General features: G+C 40.8%; 1 protein-coding gene across 10 annotated transcripts in view; it reads left to right on the top strand.

Moving 5' to 3' along the window:
- Positions 1-967: 967 nt before the first annotated feature.
- tnikb (TRAF2 and NCK interacting kinase b) overlaps positions 968-26202 on the top strand; it is a 47426-nt gene continuing 22191 nt past the window's right edge. For 4 of the 10 annotated variants that reach the window (XM_046370989.1, XM_046370990.1, XM_046370994.1 and 1 more), the window contains exons 1-16: positions 968-1147; positions 5144-5209; positions 14571-14627; positions 14860-14985; positions 16011-16121; positions 16641-16731; positions 17070-17200; positions 18216-18270; positions 18714-18792; positions 19378-19553; positions 19663-19729; positions 19904-20102; positions 21218-21334; positions 22476-22562; positions 23689-23886; positions 25578-25874. In XM_046370989.1, the coding sequence (XP_046226945.1) occupies positions 1040-1147; positions 5144-5209; positions 14571-14627; positions 14860-14985; positions 16011-16121; positions 16641-16731; positions 17070-17200; positions 18216-18270; positions 18714-18792; positions 19378-19553; positions 19663-19729; positions 19904-20102; positions 21218-21334; positions 22476-22562; positions 23689-23886; positions 25578-25874 (1965 nt within the window). In that variant the 5' untranslated portion in view covers positions 968-1039. The remainder of the gene's footprint in view (positions 1148-5143; positions 5210-14570; positions 14628-14859; positions 14986-16010; positions 16122-16640; positions 16732-17069; positions 17201-18215; positions 18271-18713; positions 18793-19377; positions 19554-19662; positions 19730-19903; positions 20103-21217; positions 21335-22475; positions 22563-23688; positions 23887-25577; positions 25875-26202) is intronic. The other 6 variants (XM_046370995.1, XM_046370998.1, XM_046370996.1 and 3 more) reach the window with 3 other exon arrangements.

Below are 26202 nucleotides of genomic sequence, written 5' to 3' on the forward strand. Positions count from 1 at the left end.
AAGATGTCCCCCCATTTCCTTCTAATATTTTAGTTTTTCATGCAAAATTAGACATCTTTTGCTTGTGTTTTACCAAAAGGATCTATAGCTAATGTTATTTCTGTGTACCTGGATTATAAAATACACTATCAACTTCAGAAACAGTTTAAAGAGTTTACATTTTTAGGAACATTTAATGTCTCTCTCTATGTGACTGGTGTGACTGATGATAAGAGGCACAAAGTGGGCTTGAAAGGGCACTCATATTACCTTGAGTATTGTCCTGATGTGACATCAAGACATAAATGAAGCCTGAAAATGTCCCTTGTGGGTGTTTTAAAGGCCATTTTAAAAAGGGCCAGGGTGGTCGCCCCCTCATATGTATGCACGCCCCCGACAGTTAATGCTTGAAGCTATAGGCTATCTTGATTGATTACCACTCAGTTTGGCCTTAATAAAAAAACTGCCATGCAGGAACAGAACAGAGAGCTGAGTGAATTTGCCATTCTCCTGTCAAAATGAAGGTGTTTTCATGTGGTGTGTGTGTGTGAGAGAGAGAAAGAGAGAGAGAGAGAGAGACTGTGGGCGTCTCTGTCTGTAGCGCAGCCTTCTCACAGGCCACTCCCGGGAAGCGCGCTGCTGTTCCGCCTCACAGACGGACGCACGGACTGTCGGACGGACGGAGAGTATTCGCTTTCAGTGCGCCTCGGCTGCTGTGCACTCCTGACGCCGCGTTCTCCCTCTATATTATCTCAATCTCTGCGCGCTTGCGCTTTTGTCACCCTCAGTCCTTTCCTGTCCCGTCCACATTCGCGAGTGGAGGTGCAGGTATGTAGCCGCGGATCCGCCGCGCCGAGCAGCATGTAGCACCTGGAGCAACGCGCACGTCGCCCTCCTCAGCCGTCTTTTCTCCCTCCTGGAGCGCTTATTTTCTCCTCGCGGGGAAGCATCGCCTGCGCAAGGATTTTCGGGGATTTTTTTGGGGTGGGTGGGGGGGATTTATTTATTTTAGAGGAGTGTTTGTGCGTGTTCATCCCCGCCGCTCTGCACCTCTCGGTCGATGGTCGTTGAGGAAGCTTCCATCTTAAGTCCCGTAAATACCAAGAGAACCATGGCGAGCGACTCCCCTGCGCGGAGTCTGGATGAGATAGACCTGTCTGCACTACGGGTAAATGTGTCCCTCTGTGTGCACGTGCGTGTGACTTCTGTGTCTATGTGTACGCGTGCGTGCGAGACTGTTGAGCACCTGTCCACCCCCCTCCCTCCTCTCCATCCTCATCCACTCCCTCCTTTCCACCGTGTCAGGATGCGTCTCCCTGCGCCTTCATCTGGCTTTGCTGCCGCCTGCCCGGTGCTGTGCGTGCGCGTGCATGTACGATAGCCTGCATATCCGTGTGTGTGTGCGGGGGGGGGCTGTAGTGCTCGTGCATGGCGGCCAGTGATTGAGAAAATCAGGTCGGTTAACAGAGTGTGGGATCATGTGGCCTCCCACCGACACTCCTGTTGTTGTTTGTTGTTGATGTTTTTTTTCCTTAACAAATGGGACGTGATGTAATGAGTCCCTGAGCCGCTGCTTCTGCTGCTGCGCGTGCGCCCATCACCGTGCGCGTGCGTCAGACGGCATAATAGAGGCCGCTCTGTCTGTACTATGTGGGGCAGATGTTAAGCTGCCTGCTTACTGACAGATTCACAACACGCACACACACACAAACAGTCAAAGACACAGAGACACACTCAGATACAGAGGCTACATATGCACGGACACACACACACACACACACACCGCGAATAATAGCGATTAAAACTGCATCAGGAGCGAGTTCCGCCATTTCGTGATGTTGTGGCGACAGCAGCATTGCATCGCAGTGGCTGTTTGTGAGTCTGTGCGCGTGCGTGTGCGCACCGGTGAGAGTAGGAGCTATGCAGAAGGAGGTGGTACGTGCAGGAATGTGTGTGTGTGTGTGTGTGTGTGTGGTGGGAAGGCAGTGATGATGCATTCACAGAAATGCACTCTAAAGGTGGTCAGCTCTAGATGAACTACATGACTGTGTACTATATGTATTTGTGTCATGTGACTGCGTGTGTGTGTGTGTGTGTGTGTGTGGCATTCTGCACAGCCCCTCTTTCTCTTCTCCACCTTATGCCTGCTGCTGCTTATGCAACACAATTGTACCTGCAGAGCAACAATCAAGTCTGGGCATGATCGATCGGGTGGGACTGGATGTCTATGAGTGTGTGTTTTGTCTCACAGATTCAAACACACACACACAACACAGAGAGACAGCCAGACAGACAGAAAGAAGGATCAGAATAGATTCTTGTAGAACAAAATAAGAAGAGAATTGCTTGCTTCCTCAGTGGCATGATGACTAGAAATTAGGTCACCCAGGACGGAGCAGAGAGAGATGAGGGGGGGGCATTTCACCGTGACGTAAAGCCTGTCGCAAGAACAAACACTTCCTGTTTCTCCAGCGCTTCAAGTCCCAAATGATCTCCTTTGAATGTCTTCTCATTTAGTTTGATCCGTCTTCACAGTCATCTCCTCCTCCCCTTCTCACTGCATCTCCCATCGCAGCATGCCAGCTTATATTCCTCTCATGGCTGTGGCATTAAAAGCTGTGAGAGAGTCTTGGCAGGGCCACACAGAGGTCATCCCCTCAGCACTCTGTGATGCCCAGTGTCCGTTTCTGTAATTCAGGTGAAATGCAACATGCCCAGGAGGCAAAAGGAAACAAAGACTGAGTTGTCATGACTAACTGGGTCTTTATTTCTGGTTTTGTCCATCAGTTATGGTCAGGTCAGGCACATGACACAATCAGACAGGTTGTAAACTATTTTTATATTATCCAGACCACTGATGTGGAAATATCACACACAATGTTGTAGGAATTAGTTCTTTTCAAATGTCTGTTAGAATTATCCACTCCATAGAAAGATGAGTCACATAATTGTATTTAACATTTACCTTCATTTTCTCTTCCAAATAAAGCTTACTGACAACTTGTACTAATCTGAATGAACTGTCACCAGAAATGGGCCATGTTCTGAGGTGTTTTCTATGTATTGTGTCATTTAGTTTTTCTTGGTGGTCCTTCCATGCATTGTTAGTTCTGAAGGAATAACAGCAAGGGCAAAACTGCGATAGAGACACCAAAGTTCTTTCAAATGGAATTTTCCATGAACTTGTTAAATGAGTAATTCCCGATAATAGGAAATTTATGTCATTGGCAAATATCAGCTGTAATGAAATTGTAGCTGATAAATAGAGATGGTCATATTTTGACTGTAGGTGTTTTGTAGCTTTATGTTACCAGCAGCTTGAAAAACATCATATCTGTGAATTACACCCATAATATGTGATTGTGCCCTTCATAATCTAAGACCACTCTCAGTGCTCAGTAGCGTGTCATTTATGAGGTTGGGTGGAAAGAATGCGTCTGTACCGTGTCCTGTCACAGACACTGGATTTTAAAAACCGACAACCACGGTCCTTTTCTAACCAGGTGTTTTAGTTGTCTGAACCTATGTGACGTTGTTGTCAGTGGTGCATGGTGGCGTTATAAATCTGACATTGCAAAAAAAGAAAATTACTGTTCACAACATCTTCTGTTTCAGAGTTTAGCTCCAAGTAAAATCTTAGCTTGATGGCTTCGTGTTGGTTTTTAAAGCTGCGCAGTGTGTTTAATTTCCCTGACTGAAATTGCCATAATAAAAGGCCACATACTCTGAAATAACCCCGACTGTGTCAAAAGGTCCCTCCTCCCTCTGGTGAAGAAAGGGGAAATGAGGTTTCATAAGTGAGCATTAATATAAGACTGTGTGTGTGTGTGTGTGTCTTATATTCATGCACACAAACACACACACATACACACACACACTAGCCTCCTAACTGCTAGCAAGTCACACGTAGGTCTTGGTTAAATTTTTCCTCGTCTTTCTTCGTTGCTCTTCATTTTCTCATGTGTGGTCCAAATGTTGCTAAGAGATGTGACAGGTACAGGTGTGTTTGCATATATGTGTGTGTGTGTGAGTCTGTGTGCGTATGCTCATGAGGCATAGTCTCCCAGGATCACATGTGCTTTTGTTTGACCTTGAGTGAAAAGGAACGCTCTTTTTTAAGCTAATCCCCTTCAGGAGACTCCACTGAAATAGTCCATAACCTCCTGGGGCCTACTGTATGCTCTTACGCACGTACACACACACACACACAGACACACACACATGCACACACAGGCATGCTTAGAGATCAAGATCCGTGCTTTTTGGACGTTTATTGAATTTTAATCAGCCTGAAGATAAGATTATCTCCTGTTTGTGTGTGTGTGTGTGTGTGTGTGTTTTACCTGTATGTGCTTGTGCCTGCTGCCTGCTTACTGTCACTTATCAACAGTTATCTTGTGCGGGGGTTTCTTCAGTCAGTGACAGTCATCATGCTCTGCATTATATTCCATTTGTTAAGGCATGATTTCAAGACCCAAACGAAGAACCAGACTCAACACATTTTTCACCAGTGTGTCACTTGACCACTTTGACCACATCCTTTGTACACAGTTTTCTATTCTTAACACTTGTGCATGTATGTGAAAAGTACACTAAAAAAATAAGTACGGTATGTCCAAAATGTTGAATGTATGTTATATCTTAATTTCCCTGTAAAATTTGCCTAATTTTATTACATGCTGCTGGGTTCGACAATGTAAATCTGATCTTTCTATTTTTACATGGTTTCTTGTTTACTTGGTGTTTAAGCATTCAGATTACTGCAGAAAGTAGCCTGGTTATTTCCTTGAATACGAACAAGTTGAAGTAGAGATTGCACAGATTTACAGAAGCTGGTGAAACAGCAGCTAAACAGTAAATTAGCTGCTGAAGCTGATCTGCATTAGTGTGACAAATGGGAGGATTTCTGTAGAATCCAGAGGGAGCACAGCTGTAAACCCAGGCTTCCAGCTGAAGGAGTAATAACAGGGTATTGACACAGAGAGACCTTTTTTTACAGGGTAATACCACAGGTATGCAGTGCTCTGTCAGCCTGTCAGTGTGTGTGTGTGTGTGTGTGAGAGGTCAAATTACAAACACAAATTCCTTTATTAATTTTGTGTCCACTTTAGTTCCAGTTTGTTCTCCTGACTAAGACTGTGTTTCTTTTTTTTGGGACTCTCAGGACCCAGCTGGTATCTTTGAGCTGGTTGAACTGGTTGGAAATGGCACCTATGGGCAGGTCTACAAGGTAAGACTTCATAATCTTCAACTGATATGCTGCTGCTGTGTGCAAAGCATTTTTGTATGAACAATGCACAAACGCATGCTACATTTATATTGTATGATGTACTGTAATGTGTCCTCAGTGCCACATCCCCCCTTTTGTTTTTTAAGGAGTTAGAAACTTAGAACTGAAACTATTTTATCCAATTCTCAGTGTAATTTCTCTGTATTAATTTAGAGATTGTTGATCAACTAAAATAATAATTCTATTTATTGTACTATTTTCACATTATTCCTTAATAATCCTGTAAATCAGCAAAAAAGACACAAAAAACCCTTACTTCTTTTTCCTGTCATGACACAACCCATAATGTGATTTAAATTGAAAAGAAACTGTGTTCGCATCATTGTGTTAAAATAGCTTGTGCACATGCAACTTCTGTTATCTTTGAAATCCTAATCTAAGTTGCTGCAGCAGGCATCAACTGCCTTTTGTGTCACAGTTTACAACTTGAAAAACCACAGGTGTGCTAGTTGTGTTCATTAATGTGCATGTTATTTATTCTCAGTTAATCATTCACGTGTACAAAAACGTGCGGTGATGTACGTTACCCATAAGTAAAATGTAAATCAGTTAGTTTGATCTTTGTCTTTTGCTGCTCTGTTGCATCATGTCTGGTTCTGTAAGTTGATCACTCAGCAGCATACATGCCTCTGAATGGTCTGCTGTCAGCCAGCTGTGAGACACAGGAAGTCATACATGTCCACACACAGCCTCACTGAACACTGGTGCATGTGTCAGTGCAACAGTTTGCTGGATATGTACATGTTTTTGCCATTTCAGTGATGTGCCACTCAACTGCCGCTGTTGCAGACAGAGATACGAGTCTTTGGTTTTTTGAAACAATTGTGTCTTTATTCAGTCCACCCACCAAAAGCTCTGCGCTGCTGAAGAAAACCTCAACCTTTGAGTGGTTTCCCACATTTAGCGATGCACTCTGAAATTTTCCTGTTGCTTACTTTACACTGAGTGCAGCTGTAGCTCAGCAGGTAGCGTGGGTTGTCCACTAAGCAGGTCACTGGTTTCGATTCCTCAGTTACATCTGCATGTCAAAGTGTCCTCGATCAAGATTCTGAAGATCTGTTGTCTAACTGGGCTACAAAGGCCTGCTGTGTTTTCTCTTTATGTTGTGTGCACGTTGGTGTGGTGTGATTTCCTCTTTGCCAGGTGGTTAATGGTTACGATTCACATTAGATGAAATGTATGCCATTTTCTGTGAGACATATCATCTCCTCCTCATCAGATTTGACACATGAGCTCCAAAAAACCAACACTATTTCATTTTTGACCAAAACTGAAGTTACTACTGACTTTTTCCTTTGTTAGGCAGAGGAAGACACCCACGCAAACTGTAATAACACAGCAGAGTGTGTGTGCGTGCATTTGTGTGTATGCGTGCGTGTGTGTGTCCGCTCACAGCAATTATCGCACTCACACGTCTGCTGATACACAAAGAGACACACAGAGCCTCGACACATTCATTCCGGCTGCTGGGTGTTCGGTATTGATTTGCTGTTTCAACAAGGTGACGCCTCCCTTGGCAAAATGATTGGTAGAAGAAAATGATCACAAACTGCGGTCGATCACAAAGCACGGTGGGTAAATTAAGACCCTGCAATATAAAATACTAACACACACTGAAAGAAATATCATCCCATAAAAGATGCATCTCCATCCAGAATCCACCAAATACGAGTGGGCAGATCAATACCTAAAGTACCACTACTATAAATACAAGCTCTTGAGTTAGTACTTCAGTGTTGATAATATTGTCAATACCATACGCTGTATAAAACATGGACATGGTCTCTGTGACTCCAACGTAGGTTTCTGAAGATTGAACAGCAAACCTGCTGTACACTCAGTAGAGAGCTCTCTCAGCTCAACTAGAAATTAACTGAAAGTAATTAATTGGAAGCGTCTCCGTTTTTTCCATAATTATATATTTTTTTCCAGGAAATGTGCAATTACATGTCAGCTTCTTCCTAAAAGTGTTGTGAAGGTGTGGGAGTTGTAAAAGAAGGTGTCACCCAATATATTTAAGTCATCCAAAATGGAAAAAGTTTTCATACTTAATTACCTTCTGCTTCTGACTGAGACATTTCTGGACCCGAGAGATGAATATTTTTCATTCATCCTCCCTGCAAACTTCTTCCAGCTGCTTTCAAATCATTTTCTCACCTCTCGTCTCCTCCCCTCCCCTCCCATGCTGTCACCTCCCCTCCTGGAGTTACAAAGAGTGATCAAGCCTGGGAAAAGGATTGTTTGAATGGTGGTGGCAAGACTGTCAGTTCTCAAACAGTATTAAAGCATGTAAAATATGCTTAAAATTTTTATTTCACTGCGGGTGTTGAACTGCTGCTGTTGATCATGTCAGCATGTTACAGTTTGGTATCTTGCTGCGCTGCACATTTGCCGTTCGGCTGAATGAAACCTGTGATCTCTTCATCACGCTTGCTTTATTTTAGCTCATAATTCATGCAAAACTCAGATACAGATTTTGAACAATGAGGAGGCTGCATTAACCGACTGAGTGGTTTTTCTTGAGTTGATTAATCAGGTTTTCCAAAGTGGGCTTCATTGGATTTGTTGTATTGATTGAAAGACAGAAAGGCTCCTGCAGGCTGTGAGATTCGTCTCTGAACATTTCTGTCATGTTGTCCCACTGTACTGGTGTCATTGTTAATCACAACAGTTTTTAATTTGCTCACTGGGTTAAATGAGGATTTGAATGCAGCAGCAACTGATTAACAGCCAAATCAGAGGCCTTTTTATGTGAGAAACAACACGTGACAGAAGGCAATGTGCCATATATAATCACTTTTTTGGCCATTGAGATGGTCATAAGTAGGCCTGTCATGATAATTACATTATTGTCTTATTGTACATATCTGTACAATAGCAATTGACTTATCGGTATATTTGTGTTACCTTGATCATTTTCGTTTTGGTCTTGTTATTGCAAATTATTTTGACAAAGCTTGAGAGTCCTTTTTACTTATTGTTTTGGTTGTGTGGTTTATTTTGTTTTTTTAAAGAATATTTTCACTTTTATTTCACATTCCACTTCCAATGTCTGTATATTTGATTTTTTCAGTCAGCCTTTATTCATGCATCATTCATTCATTGCTCTATTCATGGCTGCCCTGTTGAGGATACAGAATTGTGTTTTTGCCTTATTGTGCTGTTACATTATCATGATATCAGTGGCAAAAATGGTAATAATTAAAATGACGATAATATCTTTTATCACAGTTATTTCTGGGACAACATATTACCCAACAAAGTTATCATGACTTAGATTAGATGAAGAAGAAGGTTTAAATGAACAGCTTCATGCTTATGTGTGCTGGAATGATAACTGAACTGTAACTTAACTTTGAGAGTATGTAATGAATGTTTGACACATTTATAATCTTGGTTTGCCAAAGTTTAACAATAAATTGATTCCAGTGCTGGAGACATTTAGGCTGGTGTTGACTGTGAAGTGCACATCAGGTTTAAAAGCCCTCCAGCAGCGCCTGCTTCCCCCTTCAGGCCTCGTTTTCGTCACATTCCTGTCAGCTGGAAGGCTTTTAGTGTGACTCAGATGCAAACATGTGATGCATGCAAAAGTGTTTGATATAGCATAGAATGCAAATTCACTGCTCTATGAAAACTGAAGCGAGTCTATAGTGTATTTCTGCCTCTCTGATGTTCTGATGTCCCAGCCTCTTGTCTACTTGGATTTTATCTTTTGTCATCATTTCAAAACTGTTACTGCATGGGAACGTATTACTCTTGGGCCTGATATCTAAGATTTCTTCTCTAAAGTCACTTTTTCTTACATGTGGATTGTGTGGTGATATTTGTACAGCAGCTATTCCATACAGAATAATTTACTCATCAGCTTTTCTTTTCATCCTCTTAAAAATGTAAACAGCATAGTATAAGAGCTACTGTGGTTGCATCTGAGCAACTGCTGGCCTGAGCTTATTACTGAGTGCAGTGGTCCATCACACACAGCCATTTGGGCCTGTGTGTTTTAGTGGCTTTCACCCATGTTGTTATGTGTTTAGTTCAGCACCGTCTTGTGCACTCAGTTCTTCACTCGGTTCTTCAATTCAGTGCAGGCTTGCAGCCCTGCAGATGTTTGGTTTTTTTGTCTGATTTTTCACTCTGCTTAGTTTATGTCAGAGTTGGTTTTATGTGTAGATTTAGTGGCAGCTTAGGCTTAATTACCCCCACCCCCCCAAAAAAACTGGACTTTTACTGACCTTCATGTTTGTTTTGTTTTCAGGCACCTCCTTTCAATCAGACACATTTATCAGAAGAGTCAAAGTTTCCCAGTTTTTTAGGTTTGGATAATGACATGAATGATATTTAATTGTCAGAAACTGGTAATTACTATAACTTCTTTGTAACATAAACACAGTCAAACTATAAGGTGCAATTTTAATGAAACGCAATTGGATGATACAGCTGCAACTGAAAAGTTGTATGTGTGCTATAATGAAGTCAGACTCAAGTATTTAGCTTTTATTATTGAGTATTTATTTTCAGTATGTATTTTATCTAACACAACACAACACACATCTTCACAGATCCACGCATGTGAAAAATCCTGGCTTCCAGCAAATCTTGGCAGAAATCCCGGGACTACTGAGATCTCAATTCAACTGTTAGAAAATGTGATTTGATGGGCAGCCCAGTACACAGTATTCTATTGCCTTAACTCATTATGCACCAAAACACAGTATAACGTTTTCTTATGGCCTTATGGTCACCTCTGCCAAATCTGGTTCAATATTCATTCCAATAAGAATAATACATCAGCAAAAACCAGCACTGGTTACCTGCATTTGCTGTTTCTGTATGCTTTGATTATGACAGTGCTAGAACAGAATCTCTGCTTTCTCAGTATGTTTCTGTCTCTGTCTTAATGTGTTGGGGCTTGTGTTCAGGTTAAGAATGTGAGGCTTGTCTGAACGTGGGACTTGAGGTGTGTTTTTATGCCTCAGGCTGCCTCAAAAGGATATTATGTCCTTTTCTATCTGCAGTCATCCTCCTCCTCACCCGCCACCTCCCTCTGTTCTCGCTCTGTCGCTATCTTTATCTCTGACTTCTTGCATGTGTGGATTCAGGTGGTGTTTCAATACAGCTTCCTCATGCCATTTTGATTCTGTCATAATCTCTCACACACACATTCACACACACTGGGCTCTGTGTCACCTTTGGAAGGTTGTTTGGCTGGCCGTCAGTTTCGGAGGAAGAGAGATAGCAAAACAAAGAGCTTCTTTGAGATGGTATCTCTTCCTCTCATCTCCCCTGTTTTATCTGCATTGTCTTTTATTGCTTCATCGTGGCGGATCACTGCCATTTGTGCAGTAGTTGCGGCAACACTTCAAACACTTAACCCGAGGTTCAAGTAGCAGGTTTACTGAGTTATCTGGACAATATCTTTGCTGATTAAATCCCAGAAACCCCACAAATGTGGAACAATGACTAATGTGGAAAGATTTAGTCCTTCTTTTTAACTGCAAAGTTATCCAGATCCATCAGTAAGCACTGGAATAAGCTACATCAAGGTACAGAAACAGAAAAATAAACAGTAAATATCTATAACCTATGGCTTGTTTTAATCTCTGACAGAAGGGTGCTTGTTACCATTTTGACAGGTTTACACAGTTGATTATTTAAATATTTGACCTCAGGAGACACACACAAAGGTCATGCTAAGGGGTTCAGTATTTTGACGCAAACTAGTTTGTACAGTGTTGTCTGTCAGAACTTTAAGATGGGTGATTGGATGTTTCTTGCCCAAATGCACCTTGGGAGTCATAGTTAAGGTCTACCTTGAAGTGTTTATGTACAGAGCCTTATTCTACCTAGCTCAGCCTTTAATCCATAGAGCAGACATTTTTTAATGCAGTACTTAATCTTTTGTACTGATGTTTTAGCGGGGAGTGTTTTTTGCTGTAGGTCTGAGTCACGTCACATTTTCTGGGGAAAAAATGAATGGGATTTTTACTTCTGGAATAGCTCAATAACAGTGTTGTTCTTCCTCCGTATGGACAGTGTGAGCTCCTACCCTGTGAACAGAGATTTAGACTGCCAAAGGCCAGGTTTTACAGGGTGAATAATTACCTCTTAGGGTGCTGTTAAATGCTCATGATGACTCAGCTGATGATTGGGTTGCCGTTTAAGTAGGCCCACTGCTGACTGGTAAAGTTTTTGGAGAAGGCTAAACATACTCTAGGTTACTTAATGTTGGTACTTAATGTTCAAAGTAAAATAATGAGGCATACAAACACTACCAACCCATGTGTTAGCATGTTTGAGTGCTAGCATTAGCATGTAATGTTTAGTATATTATAATTCCATGATTATAATACCAGTATTTACATTGCTTACCAAAAGCAAGCAGCCACTGAGCACATTAGCTGCTTGGCTTGTGAGGATGACATGACATTAGATGCTGACATTCATGCTAACTGTACTCCAGCATTTAGCATGCCTCTTAGCTTGGCTGAAAAAAAGTTATAGCTGAAGTTATACTTGGTTGTTAAAGTGGGTGTAATCAATAGTATTATAATACTGATTACAGCTTGTACAGTGATAGTCGCTCTGCTTCATTTGTGAGGTGAGTGAGGTGTGACACAGTGTCTGGTACTGACAGACACGTGATAACTGTTCAGTGAGCATAAATCAAGCTTGGAACTGACAGAAATAATCACACTATGTTCCAACTTATCCTTCTGCTACAAGCTCTTCATATAACTGCTGCTGCAACATGACTAACTCAGAGGGAGAGACACTGAAGACTAACAAAAGGAGAAAGAAAGAGAGGGAATCAATTGTATACAACGGGGAAAAAAATGATGAGAGACAGACAGTGAGATGTGGAAAAGAGAACAAGAGTCTTTCCGTAGTCTGAGGTGGTTTTGGCCTGTCAGATACATTCAGTGTCTGATGCAACACTGAGTAACCAAGACGCTCTATGTATAAGTGTGTGTGTGTGTAACTTGCATGTGCAAGTGACCCAGAGTGTGAAATATCATGGCTTCCTAACAAACACATATACACACCTCACACAAATGCATGCAAACACACACACTGCCATCACTTTGCCTCCTCCAACCCCCTGTTCGTGGCCCTCACTAAACAACCTGCCAGCCCTGTTGCTAGGTTACCATGACGAGATGGTGTCCATGTGTGTGTGTGTGTGTGTGTTGTGTTGGGGTGGTGGGCTGGTGGCGCAGAGGTGGATGAATTTCCACTTTCTTGCTGTAACAGCTGTGATACTGACTTCGGTTTGGAGGAGGGGTGTATTTAAAACACTTCAAAAGGTACAGATTCCTCTCTGTGGGGTTTCCCAGCCTGGACCCTTAAAAGGGGTCACAACATAAATCAGGTTAGAAAAATATAAAAATATTTTTACTTTTTAATTAAAAACTCTGGATTTCTCTCAAAAGCATTCAAATGTTCTCATACAAAAAAGCCCTTAATCGACAGATTTACAAACCACACCCTATGATTTGCTGAAATAATACCAAACTTCCTTCAAGTTAGGTACTGCATGGGAGAATATCTTTCTCGACTTTGTGAACCATTTTAAACAAAACCATAATTTCCTGTGATGACTTTCTACCACGAAGAATAAAATAAATAACTAAAATATTTTAGTCATTTCCTATGTTTTACTGGCACATGTCACCACAGCACTAATTTTGGAGTGTTTCAGGTCAAGCGTGGCAAAATAATTTCCTGTCGCTGCAGAAATACTTTTTCCATGTGCTTTAACACTGAAAAACCAAAAAGAGTTGTGCATCACAGGATTTTGTTTTTTTAGCTCAGAAACTGAGATTTGGCAGTAAATCAGCACAGATGGGAAACAATTATCTGATTACATCAATAACTGGAACTATGCAACCATCAACAACAATCACAATGTGGTTTTTATACTGCTTTATGAATGTTTTCAGCCAGTTGTCATCATCGTGATACCGCAATTTGCAAACATTTAAGTTGGACAGCCAATCATGAATGAGCAGTGAGTTTTGGTCCTTAAACAGGAGTACATCTACAGAGAGGATCACCAAACTGGTACAGAGAAAGTGTTTTATTAAAATGTGCCACTTGAGTGTGTCATACCATAGGAGCACTTTGAACAATGCTGCATGCTTAAAGTTAAGTGGATGGATAACAATCCTTACAATGTAGCATGCATATAACAACAAACAATAGCAATCATCACAAAGCCCACAGAGATTTGATCTAAGAACACTGAAGAGCTCAAGAAGAAAAACAATCCTATAGCTCTCCTCCAAAAAACTACAAGCAATTATTTTCATTATTAAAAACTACAGTGACTCACTTATACACACATAAATGTGCACATCTTTTCTCCAGGAACATAAACACATCATATTTTCTGTCTCCGAAGAACCCGTTATGACAGCTTGTTTACTGTCATTTTAAATGTCTCTCCGTGTCAACTCAAACTGCAGCAGCCAGCAAAAGCAAAGGTTTTCTTACATAACAGTGGAATGATTCTCTGCAGAAAGAGCGACACGTCTTTATTCAGTGTAGTTATTCTTAGGAAAATTAATGGATGCATTTTATAAAAGTGCTCTTTAAGTTTAAATTCACCAGCAGTTGTTATATTTTTTTCCCCTGACCATTTCTTACTCCTTATGTGCATTTTCTTTTATGTGTTATATTTTATGTGTTTGTTGTAAAGCACTTTGTGACACTGGTTTTGATAAGCGTTATACAAATAGACTTTATTATTATTTATTGTTATATGGTAAGTATGTGACATTGTTAGTTGACCAAAGTCACAGAGTTTATACTTTTTTTAGTGATTTTTTTGCAGGGGTAGTGTGTCATTGTCATTGATTTCTTTTTCTGGGTAGTCATGGCCTAGAGGAAAAGCGGCTTGTGGCCAGAGGGTTCAATTCCCCTCGGACTGGCAAGAAAAAATTTGGGTGGGGGAGGAGTGATTAATCAGTGCTCCTCCCCCCTCCATTACCAATGGCTGACGTGCCCTTGAGCAAGGCACTTATCCCCCCCAACTGCTCCCCGGGCACCTGACAGGGCAGCCCACTGCTCCTATGTGTTTCACTGCATGTTGCATGTGTGTGTTCAATCAGTGATGGGTTAAATAGAGAGAAGAATTTTGGTGTATGTAAAAATATACTGATGAATAAAGTCTGACATTTTTGAAGTTGAAGTTTTTATATTAAAGTGCAAAATACATCAAAGTGACTGTGTAAACAGATTTTTGTCCCCACAACTACAAGAATACATATCCACACTTACTTACTCATTTTATCCTTTCCAGGGTCGCCATGTCAAAACAGGCCAGCTTGCTGCTATTAAGGTCATGGATGTCACAGGAGTAAGTGACACGCACACACACACACACACACGCACACACACACACACACAAAGCCTAATTAAATCTGCACATATCCACACACACCTTGGGACTGAGTGCACAGCGCCTGGCAGTGTGTCCTCATGAGACTGTTTCTTTATCTGATTTCCTCCATGATTCAAATTTTTTACATTTCAGCAAACATAGAATTTTCCTTTTAGAGTGTGTGTGCGTGTGTGTGTTTATGTTTTAGGACGAGGAGGAGGAGATTAAAGCAGAGATCAACATGTTAAAGAAGTACAGCCACCACAGGAACATCGCAACCTATTATGGAGCCTTCATCAAGAAAAACCCTCCTGGAATGGATGACCAGCTGTGGGTGAGTAAATGTGTCTGGAATGTACAGAGTGACATAACTCCTCACTGTTATCTTGAACTAGGGTTGTTTGGTGAGGGAAAATATCATAATCAAGATTATGTTGGTAAATATTGCAATTGTTATTACTTAACACCATACTCATTGACTTAAGAAACATCATGCATTTAAAAAAAACTATTTTTCAGTTTCCTTGATCTTTAAATATAATTCAGCTGAAAACCTTTTAGAACTGCCGCAGTGCATAATGACCACCCTTGTCCGCCCTCCATACATAAGTTCACTGTGCCTCTCTTTCAAAGTTGAACTAAAAATGCCACAGCCTGGCTGAGAGCGACTTTGGGCTTTTAGGGAGCTGCAAAAGCATGTAAATGAGAGCAGCACGCTGGGTTAGTAACACAGGACAAGATGAGAACATCATTGCAAAATGGAATGCAGAATATTCTGCTTTCGTAATCGTTGGAAGCCAAAATCTTAATTGAAAATACAGTTTGTTAAATCGTCCAGACATAACCACAATCTTCACATTGTCAAAGAATGTCTTGCTTGTCACCAGTGCTCAACTTGGACCCGACTTATGTGGGTCGCAAGCTTTTGACGTCTTAGTTTCTTTCAACATTGATATGATGTTGATTTTTGTGGCTGTTTGTTTTCTAGATTTTTTAAGTCAAGGAGCTGTAATAAAGTGATTTAAAAATGAATGACTCAAAAAGCGTTTTTTTGTGTTAAGTTAAATTGCTTGACAATTGATCAATGTTAAAATATCCTGCATTCTGAAAATAGTTTATGTTAATTAAATGTCTGCACCTTAAAAAAATCTAGCTGGAGTATATTTTTGATTTCATTGAACAAAGTTTTTTCATTAGTTGTTTCATGGTTTTAAAATTAACTAACAGATGGTACACAGATTCTGGCTTCACTCATAAAAATACCATGCAGACAACAAAATCCATCCAAGTCCAGCAAGTCCACCAAGTCGATGAAAAATCTACGATAATCTGTGCAATAACACTGATGTGTGTGTGCAGCTGGTGATGGAGTTCTGTGGGGCCGGCTCGGTCACAGACCTGATCAAAAACACCAAAGGAAACTCTCTGAAGGAGGAGTGGATCGCCTACGTCTGCAGAGAGATCCTCAGGGTGAGAGCTGAAAGCGAAATCAAAATGAATATCACCACTAGCTGTATTCGCATGTGTGACAACAGCTTTTCTTAAAACCAGTAAATCTGTGGTGGAATATTTTTTTGGGAAACGATTCAAATATAAGGGAACCCCAGAATATTCCCTGAGGAACACCTTATTTCAGTATTCTGTGTTATTTCAGGTATTTCTTTTTTTCTGCTTCAGTGACCACTGAACAGAGGAATATTGAGGAGTCATTGTATAGATTTTTTTAGAGCACATGTTGGATCTTAGAAGAAACCCCTAATGATCTATAAGGCTGTAAGTTCATCGTCATTGTTTTTACTGTTCAGTTAGTTATAAATAGTAATTCTACACCAGGGGTTATTTTCAACATAGGAATTGAATTTAAAAGAATTGATGAGATTAAATGATCATACCTGTTGAAGAAGCTTAATCTTATTTATTATGGACTATATTTGAATTGTTTTCGAAAGTAAATAATTAATATATAAATTATAAAACCTCTGTTTCCAGGGTTTGACCCATCTCCACCAGCACAAGGTCATCCACAGAGATATCAAGGGCCAGAATGTGTTGCTGACAGAGAATGCAGAGGTTAAACTAGGTGAGAGGGCACACACACACACACACACACACACACACACACACATACACAACCACACACAACCACACACACACACCCACAGGAGATCATCTAATCTTCAGGCTGATTAAAATTCAATAAACCTCCAAAAAACGCAGATCTTGTCTCACACACACACACACACACACACACACACACACACACTGTGTCATCTTTCATATGCAGCTAAAATACAATTTGGCACTCATCAATGACATTTTTATAGGAGGACCAGAGTGTACATTGCTGCATTATAAAGTAATAATATTACTCACAGTATAAGCCTCTGATTTCGTGCATTTACATGTGTGTGTTTGCAGTGGACTTTGGTGTGAGCGCTCAGCTGGATCGTACTGTGGGGCGCAGAAACACATTTATCGGGACGCCATACTGGATGGCTCCGGAGGTCATCGCGTGTGATGAGAACCCCGACGCCACATATGACTTCAAGGTACATGTTGTGTGAAGCTACGTTTGTTTCCTTATCTTCAAATTTCACTTTTTCTAGCCTGCCTGAAATAGAAAAACAAAAACAAAATAATTATGATTTGTGAAAAATTAAGCCACTTGATTCTTCTTTTCTCTAAAATAGAAGCTCAGAAGTTCTGTTTGAGGGTTGCTTAAGTGCAGCCAGGAAGTCAAAACGCTGAGCTGCATAAAGCTGCAGTGTTAGTATCAGGAGAAAGTGTCACACTCAGTTATTTGATTTAATGTTAATAACACAAATTTTGTAGGTTTGATTGTTTCGTACAGATATATTTTATTGTTTCCCTTAGTCACATGGAGTGTTACAGCTGGCCTTTGTTCAACAATTTGTTTTGTTTTACACACTATGCTAAGAAATCTACTGGACTGCACTCGTTTATTAAAGGAAAATAATGTCAGAGAGTTTCTGCAACAGTGAAAACTAAAAGAAGAAAGTTTTTGTTGTTTTTTTGTAGATTGCCTTTAAGAGCAAGCAAAGTTCAAATTCTCATCAACCACAGAGTGAAAATGCTTGTAGCTGCGAACATCAGCTGACCTTTAAAAACCTCTGAAAAGGTTCAAAAATCATTTCTGTTGTTTTCTGGAGACATTTAATCTTCACCTCAGGACTTCACAAATCACCAAGCACAGGCCCATAAAAAACAGCCACTGGGTGACTCGTCATTACTATGTGAGGGATGACCACTGTGATGTTCAGAAACCATTCCTCCGGGGGCTTTATGTGTTGAAAAACCTCTTCTTTTCTAACAATATTAACGGCAGTTTTTTAGCTAAAATGTGCAGACAAAATGTGTGAAAATACAGATAATTTTTGATAAAAAGCAAGCAAGATCTACAATAGCAGCGGCAGATGGGAATTTTTTGTCTGTATTTTTACCACTTAACGAGTACAATGACAGTGGACCAAAAACACGATGTGTTAAGTCGGTAACACGTTTTAGGATGTGAAAGTTTTCAGTTTTCTCTCTCTGTCTCTGCAGAGTGATCTGTGGTCGCTCGGTATCACAGCCATAGAGATGGCAGAGGGAGCACCACGTAAGTGTGAAATCAGACTCACTAAACTCTTAGGAGTGGACACACAGTACAGTTCGTCTTGTACTTGAAAGTCTAATCTCTCCTTTCTCAATTTGTCTTCTCATTACTTCCCCTCATATTTTCCTTTCTCCTTTCCTTTCCTTTCCTTTCCTCCTTCTTGTCTTGTCTCCTCTTCTGTCCTTTTTATTCTCCCTTTTCTTTCATTTCCTTTCTTCCTTTTATTTCCTCTTGTCTCATTTCTTGCTGTTTTGTTTCCTTTTATTTTCTCTGCCCTTGCCTCATCTCCTGTCTTCTTCTGTCTATCCTTTTCTTCTGCTTTTCCTTCCTTTCCGTGTTTCCTTTCCTTTCCTCCTGTTTCATCTCGTCTCCGGTTCTTTTGTGTTATTTCTTTTAATCCATTGCCGTTCCCCTTCTCCTTCTCCTTTCCTTTCACTCTTCCTTAGCTCTGTGTGACATGCACCCAATGAGAGCGCTCTTCCTCATCCCCAGAAACCCTGCTCCCAGACTCAAGTCAAAGAAGTGGTGAGTCACTAAGGCACACACACATGCAATCAAGCAGTCACACACAGACAGATATTTCCTCTGCACCTGTTCTGTGGTTATTATCCGGTGTCAGCATCACATTATGCTTCCTCTGGCTCTGATTACGTGCTACATTCACCAGCAATCTAATTTCAAACCCAGCCTCACACGCGTTCCGTGTTAGGATGCTGGTTCAACATGAAAAACATGATTTTTCTGGTGTGTGCACCTTTAACTGCAGCTGTAATTTTTCTTTAAGTTTTGCATTTTGTGTGTGTGCAACAAAAAAAGAGAGAGAACAACAGCACTGGAATACAAATTGTTTTGTTGTTTTAGTTTAGTTTCCTCTATTTATGAGTACAACACACATTAATCAACATTTTAATCACATGGATGTTTTGTTGTTTATTGCAGTTGTTTGAATTATCTGGCTATAATTTTTTTTTTTACTTCAACTCTTTGTCACAAGTAATTGATAAAATAAATGTGACATATATCTTGCACATCTTTTATTATCTTTACAAATCACTTTTATCATGAAAATTATACAGTGAGAATAATAATAGTTAATGTGTTCCTTGAAAGGTCGAAGAAGTTCCAGTCGTTCATAGAAAGCTGTCTGGTGAAGAGCCACAGTCAGAGGCCGAGCACCGAGCAGCTCCTCAAACACCCGTTCATCAGGGACCTTCCCAACGAGCGGCAGGTCCGCATCCAGCTGAAGGACCACATTGATCGCACCAAGAAGAGGAGGGGGGAGAGGGGTGAGGCTGCACACCCCACAGACTCACCTCACAACTGCAAACAGCTGCTTGAAGGGTCATTTTGTTCAGAATATGTGAATCTAACTTGAGGTCTGCGTGTTTCCTCCAGATGAGACAGAATACGAGTACAGTGGGAGCGAGGAGGAGGATGAAGAGAGGGACATTGGAGAGCCCAGGTATGACTGCTAGTACTGATACTGTAGTATTATCAGTGCTATTACTACTACTGATGGTACCGTTACTGCTACTGCCACCTCTAGTAAAACATTAAAAAATAAAGCAGACTGAACCCAGCAGCTATCTCTTATCAAATGGTTAATTAAAAAATAATTGTCACAACTGCCCTCTAGTTCCATCATTAACATTCCCGGGGAGTCCACCCTGAGACGGGATTTCTTGCGCCTCCAACTGGCCAATAAGGAGCGGTCGGAGCTGATCCGGCGTCAGCAGCTGGAGCAACAACAGAACGAGAAACATAAGTGTCATCTACTGGCTGAAAGACAGAAACGTATCGAGGAGCAGAAAGAACAGAGGCGACGCCTGGAGGAGGTAGCTTTTAGTCTTTTAGTTTTTCATCAGCTACATCATACGAGGCACCAACATTATGTTTTTTATACACTGGACCTGTAAGGTACAGTCATACAGACAGTATAGAATTGTTTTGAAACATGGGAGTGTCCTTCACTCAGGTGATGTTAAAAACTTCAGTCCATGATAATGCAGACTTTCCACCTGGTACCTGCACCCTGCTGTGCCGTGATGGAACACAGCAAGAAGGTTTGATTTGAGACTTACCTTACCCGCAGGAAGGACGGGTCACCTGCAACTCATTGTGGCTTGATAAAGAAAGCTCAAAGAATATCATCATCGTTATTAACCTCTGTGAAGAATATTGCACTTCCTGTAGATGCTTCATAATGAAAGTCTTATAGTCCTCAGCTTTGCTGAGGGTTAAGACAACTGTGGTTTGACCGCTGAAAGTAGGAATGTATGGCATACATTGGCTTCATAAGGTTCATGCTTTCTAATAATATGTAACTGATATGTGTATACACATACACATATCATTGTTCTTAGACATACCTGCGTATTTTGTTTGTACTTAAACTAAACATGGTGATACTCGAGTTATTTATGTTGTAGATTTCATTAGAGAAAAAACGGGAGACAAACTACTTAACTGTGAGTTTCTTTTCAAAATTTTTTGCCACTATTGTTGTGGTTCACATTTTGACATACTGCCCTGACCATACTTGGACTTATTACATCATCTGCCACACCCACCTGGGGGGGTGGGCATGTAGGAATGCAAACAGGTAACTCTGGGTGCATAAGAAAAAAATAAATAATTAAATAAAAGATTTAAGAAGCTTAAAAAGCCAAGCAAAAGGGCACATCACTGATGGGGAGGCAGTGTTAACACGTAATCACATGGGATTATTGAGAACGAATGCCTGTTGTAGCCTGTGGCTGTTTTCACCTTTGAAAAACTCTCAGCTTTGATTATGAAATGATTAGTCTTTCATGCACAACCAAACAGGCCTGGGATGTTTGCACCTTTCAAAAAGTGAGGGAAACACATCTGACGTGCACACACACACACACACACACTCTTTCTCACACATGGTTGAAGCGTTACTGTGTAAAATCTTCTCCGCCTACAGCAACAGCGTCGGGAGCGAGAGATGAGGAAGCAGCAGGAGCGTGAACAGAGGAGGAGGTATGAAGAGATGGAGCAGCTCCGCCGAGAGGAAGAGAGGAGGCACGCAGAGAGAGAACAGGTAGGAAAACACTGGCGTCAGGTGTCTCCCAGAGGGGCGTGGCTTCCTGACTCATGAAAACCCTGTTCAGCACACCAACGGAACCTTTGGGTTTGTGATACCGTATATCAGTTTAGTGTGACTTAACTTGCATCATAAAGTAGGTAAATAAATATGAAAACAAGACTTAGTTTTTTTTCTTTTCACTTTTTTCTAACTTAACTTTTTTTCTTATAAATTACTGGTTAGCTTTGTCTCTTCTGACCCCTGAAAAGCACTTAAATAAAACAATATGAGACAGAAAAATCCCTTTGTACCCTCACACGTACAACCAGTGATGAAGGTTAGCATGCAGACATGCTTTCATTTCCAGGGGTCACATGCTTGTTTTTCGGCTTGTAATCAGTTAAAATTAATGCTTGACCAAAAGCTGATTTTCACTTCTCATATTGTTTCATTTGAGTCACTTTTAAAGTCTGAACAGATTGAACTACCTGAAAATTAGAGAAAATGCACTTAACTGTGCACAGTAATCCCTAATTTTATCTAATAATTTATTAAATGATATCAATAAAAAATAATAACAGTTAAATATTAATAAACTGCCTTCAGTACCTCAGCTCGACTTTGATAACAGATCAGAACACTGTTGTCCCTGGATTCGTGTTGTTCAATTATAAGAGAAAAATGGGGAAAAAAACATGTAGAATCTCAAGCACAGGCACATTAATAACTAATATCACAGTACAACAGGAGACAGAAGGCTTAACAAATGACTGCATGACTATGCAAAATAGGTAACTTTTCCTGCAATGCAACCCTCCCTTACTGCTCTACTTTTCAGACATAAATTTCTATCTGTTGCACAGCTGATTTCACGCTGATCTTCGACATTATTCTTCCAATATTAAGCATGTCTCCCTGTTCTACTAATTATGGCCCCCGGCTGCTTCTCTGTTTTTATCTCTCCTCGTCTATTTATGACTAAATCCCTACTTTCACCTCTTTAATAAATCTACTTTTCTCCGTCCTCCTCTTTTATTTTCTCCTATTTCCTGCTCTGCTGATGTCACTGGTTGCCTGGGCTCCAATTTGCTTCTCGCCTGCCTTGGTGCTCTCTGATTGGCTTCATCTCTTGCTGACCCGGGTGCTGATTGGTTAGGAGTATATCCGTAGACAGCTGGAGGAGGAACAGAGGCAGTTGGAGATCCTGCAGCAGCAGCTCCTGCAGGAGCAGGCCTTACTGCTGGTAACATCACACACAACGCCACACAAATGCTGACTAATTATTGGGATAAGTTTGCTCTCCTGAATTCTTGGTGACCATGGAAACAGCTTGGGTACCATGACTTTAAGGCTGTGTCATAGCGCTGGTTCCACGTCAGCCTGTTTGTTATTTACACACAGAAATTGTGCCTCAGAGAAGGCAGTCAATACTTGGTTGAGTCACGACCGAACCACATCAATTATTGTTTTTTGTTATATATATCCAGAATAAAGTTAACAAACATCAAATCAATAAATACACACACCAAGAGGCGTGTCACTCGATAGCTGACAGTGCTAAAAGGACACTTTATTCAGCTTTATTGTTCATGATGATGTCGAGAGTGACATCAAACCAGACAACAGAGCCAGTCTGTCAGTCCCAAAACTGTATAACAAGGAGCTCAGCTTTATCAGCATGGGCTTCACCAGCAGCCCCACCACACACACACACACACACGCCAACTGCTGCAGACTTTCACACTCTGTTCAGAGAAATGCTGGACCTCTGACCTGACGAGACAGTGTGAGAAACATGCAAAGACGCTTTCAAACTGAGCTGATCAGTTGTTGACATTTGTCAGGTTTTGCTACAGAGTGACAACTTTGAAAATTTCTCATAACATCTTCCATAATAAAGAATTGAAAGAATTGTATCAACAGTTTCAAATGTTTCAGCCTGTCATGAATTACATTTCTGAGGTAACCAGTGAATTAATTTAAAGAAAACTGGCTATTAAATATTTCAAATTTGGCTTTCAAGACCCTTTACAAGTCTGTATGTCTGAAATATTTAAAGTAAAGTAAAGTTTAAAGTAACGCTAAAATATTTTCTTTTGTGCAGCCTTTGGAAGCAAAACTCTTTCTCTTTAAGCAAGACTGTTCTAACTTAAATGTAATAAGGCATGAGAGAGCAGTATTATAAACACAGATGATTCTGTTGGCGTAAATATTTTGAATGAACAGATTTAAAATAGCTGGGTTAAGATAAAGTTAAGTTCCAGTAAATAAAATATGCTTCCTATTTATGGCATAGGTCAGTCCATATTCTATGACTTTCTATTCCCCTGCTTACCGGTGGTCTTTCCTCTGTCCTGTTTGATGTGCAGGAGTACAAGAGGAAGCAGATAGAGGAGCAGCGGCAGGCTGAGCGGCTGCAGAGGCAGCTGCAGCAGGAGCGAGCGTACCTGGTGTCACTGCAGCAGCAGCAGCAGGAGCCGCCACGACCACCACAGGACAAGAAGCAGCTGTACCATTACAAAGACCAGGCGCCTGGCAGCAACGACAAGCCCGCCTGGGCCAAAGAGGTAGCCTGCATGGCCTGAGACTCAGACACAAAGACGAGGAGAAAACATAACAATAATCTCACTTTTTTACGCTGAAAAGGCGTTATTTTCTTAAAGACTATTACAAGACAACTTTTATGTTTATGATACTCATCCAAAGATAAGAATGATCAGGTGATAATTTTTATGCAGATTGTTAATTTTAAAAAGTATTAATGTATAAATTCTCATTAACATATAAGCAATTATTTAGAAATTTATCTTCAATAAGGCGTCAAAACAGGGGATTCAGCAATAAACCAAAAAGGAGATAAAATAAAAACTGCAAATTCTTCTAATCTTTTAATCACATTTTGAACTCTAACTCATTTAGAAATATAAAAGGCACCAACTTAATGCAATTCATTTGCTTTTTTGAAGATTGTATATTTTAAAGACTAGTAAAGAAATGATGCAAATATGGGGTGCTGAAGCACCGTGATGAGATATCTCTGTGTTTCTTTTTCTTTTTTTTTGGAACCAAGGGACACACAAGCACACAAATGGGTTCAGAGACAGCTCAGCTAACATCTAAATGTGTGTGCACAGACTCTCAGTAGCACCCCTGTAAACCGAGACAAAAGACGGGTTTGCATGTGAGAAAGCGAGCAGAGCAGCTCAAAACAAACAGCTGTTCAGCCACAATGACAAAGCTGAGATGGTTGTAAAGAGGTAGTTTATATTCATATGAACATTAGCTGGTTCAGGCTGTCATTGTTGAGTCTCCAGCCCTACCAGTATCATCCTGTACTTCACCAGCAGTCTGTTTCACCTGTGAAGATCTTTCACATGACCGTTTTCTGTTTCCTTTAGGTGGAACAACCGGACGCTAAAAAATACTTTTGTTTGTTTTATATGATTTTATGTATTTTTAAGATGAAGAGTTTCATTCCAAAAATGATATTTATCTTTTTGCATTCTTTGAGAGTAAAGCTTTTATTACAGATGTGTGAGCAGGACATTTCAGAGACCCTTGTGAGGTCATGAAACTTCAAGACTTTTGCTCAAAAATTGTTTTTCAAATTTTTTATAATGGAATATTTCTCGTATAATGGAACAATAAATTAAGTGTGAAGGTAGATTTTATTCACTTTTTGTTGCTCTTGAGAGTTGATATATCATTTTGGAATGAAATTCTTTCAAGCCTTAATTGCTATTGACTGCTCATGTATTGAGGCTTTGCCTAACGATTACAGATGCTTCTACATTCATGACTGCAGTGTCATCATGAAATCCATTTTTGAATTGACCACGAAACCTAATGACATATTTATCTAAATTTAGGTTACGGTGAAGACACGGCGTCATGGCGTTTTGGTTGTTATTAGGAAAATGCTGCATGTGAAGCCAAATAGCAGTGTTTTGAAACAATGATTACATTAGGCTACAGCAGCGTTAGTTAGCATCATATTAGCATGCTTATTAGATTTCTTTTTTAACAGGAAGTCAGTGATGGTTACCTAATCAGATACCATGCTTAGCCACATTCTTTAAACAGAAGTGAACTATGTTACATGTTGAAATGTTGTCAGTGGTTCTGTGAATGGTCAAAATGGCCACCAGAGGATGTTATAGATCACCTGAAGGTCCTCATAAACACCCGTCTTCACTTTTCCAGACTCAACACGTGTTTGTTTGTCTGCTTGCTTGTAAATACTTGCCTTGCTCTCTAGGTGATGCGTCGAGCTCAGAGCAACTCACCTCGTATCCCTCCCAAGAAATATCATTCCTTCAAGGAGACCCGAGATATCAACCTTGACAACCTCCTCTTACTCCCTGGTTACAAACCTCGTCGTCCCCGCCCCCCTTCTTACCCCGCCCATGTCAGTCCCTCCAGGGATCATCTCCACGTGCCCCGAATCCGTGTCACCTGTGTCCCTGACCCCACCCCCAACTCTTCTTGGTCAGTGATCCGCCAGCATAGCCCCAGCAGGAGCCCTGACTCCAGGGGCCGGAGCCCCAGCCGCCGGGTCAGTCGGAGGATGGACAGACTCTTTACTCCTCATTCTCTCTTGCTTCTTTTTGATCCTGCAGTCTGTGCAGGATGAGACTGTGCGTACTTACTAACCTTGGCCAGGGGGGTGATTTTCTCTTAAATCATTCTTAACAGTTTTATTTCTCTATCCAGGCGGACTCTCATGTATTAACTCTGAGCTGGCGGCAGAAATGATAATGTGGGCTCTCTTTTTTTTAATTTCTCACCACATCATCTCACTATTTCTCACAGGGATCTTTTGATTAATTTCCTCTTTGGTTCGTGCTGTCACTGCTTTCAACCGGTTTCCTTTCCAAAACTGG

Source organism: Scatophagus argus, chromosome 18 (genome assembly GCF_020382885.2).
Source record: "Scatophagus argus isolate fScaArg1 chromosome 18, fScaArg1.pri, whole genome shotgun sequence".
Lineage (NCBI taxonomy): Eukaryota > Metazoa > Chordata > Actinopteri > Scatophagidae > Scatophagus > Scatophagus argus.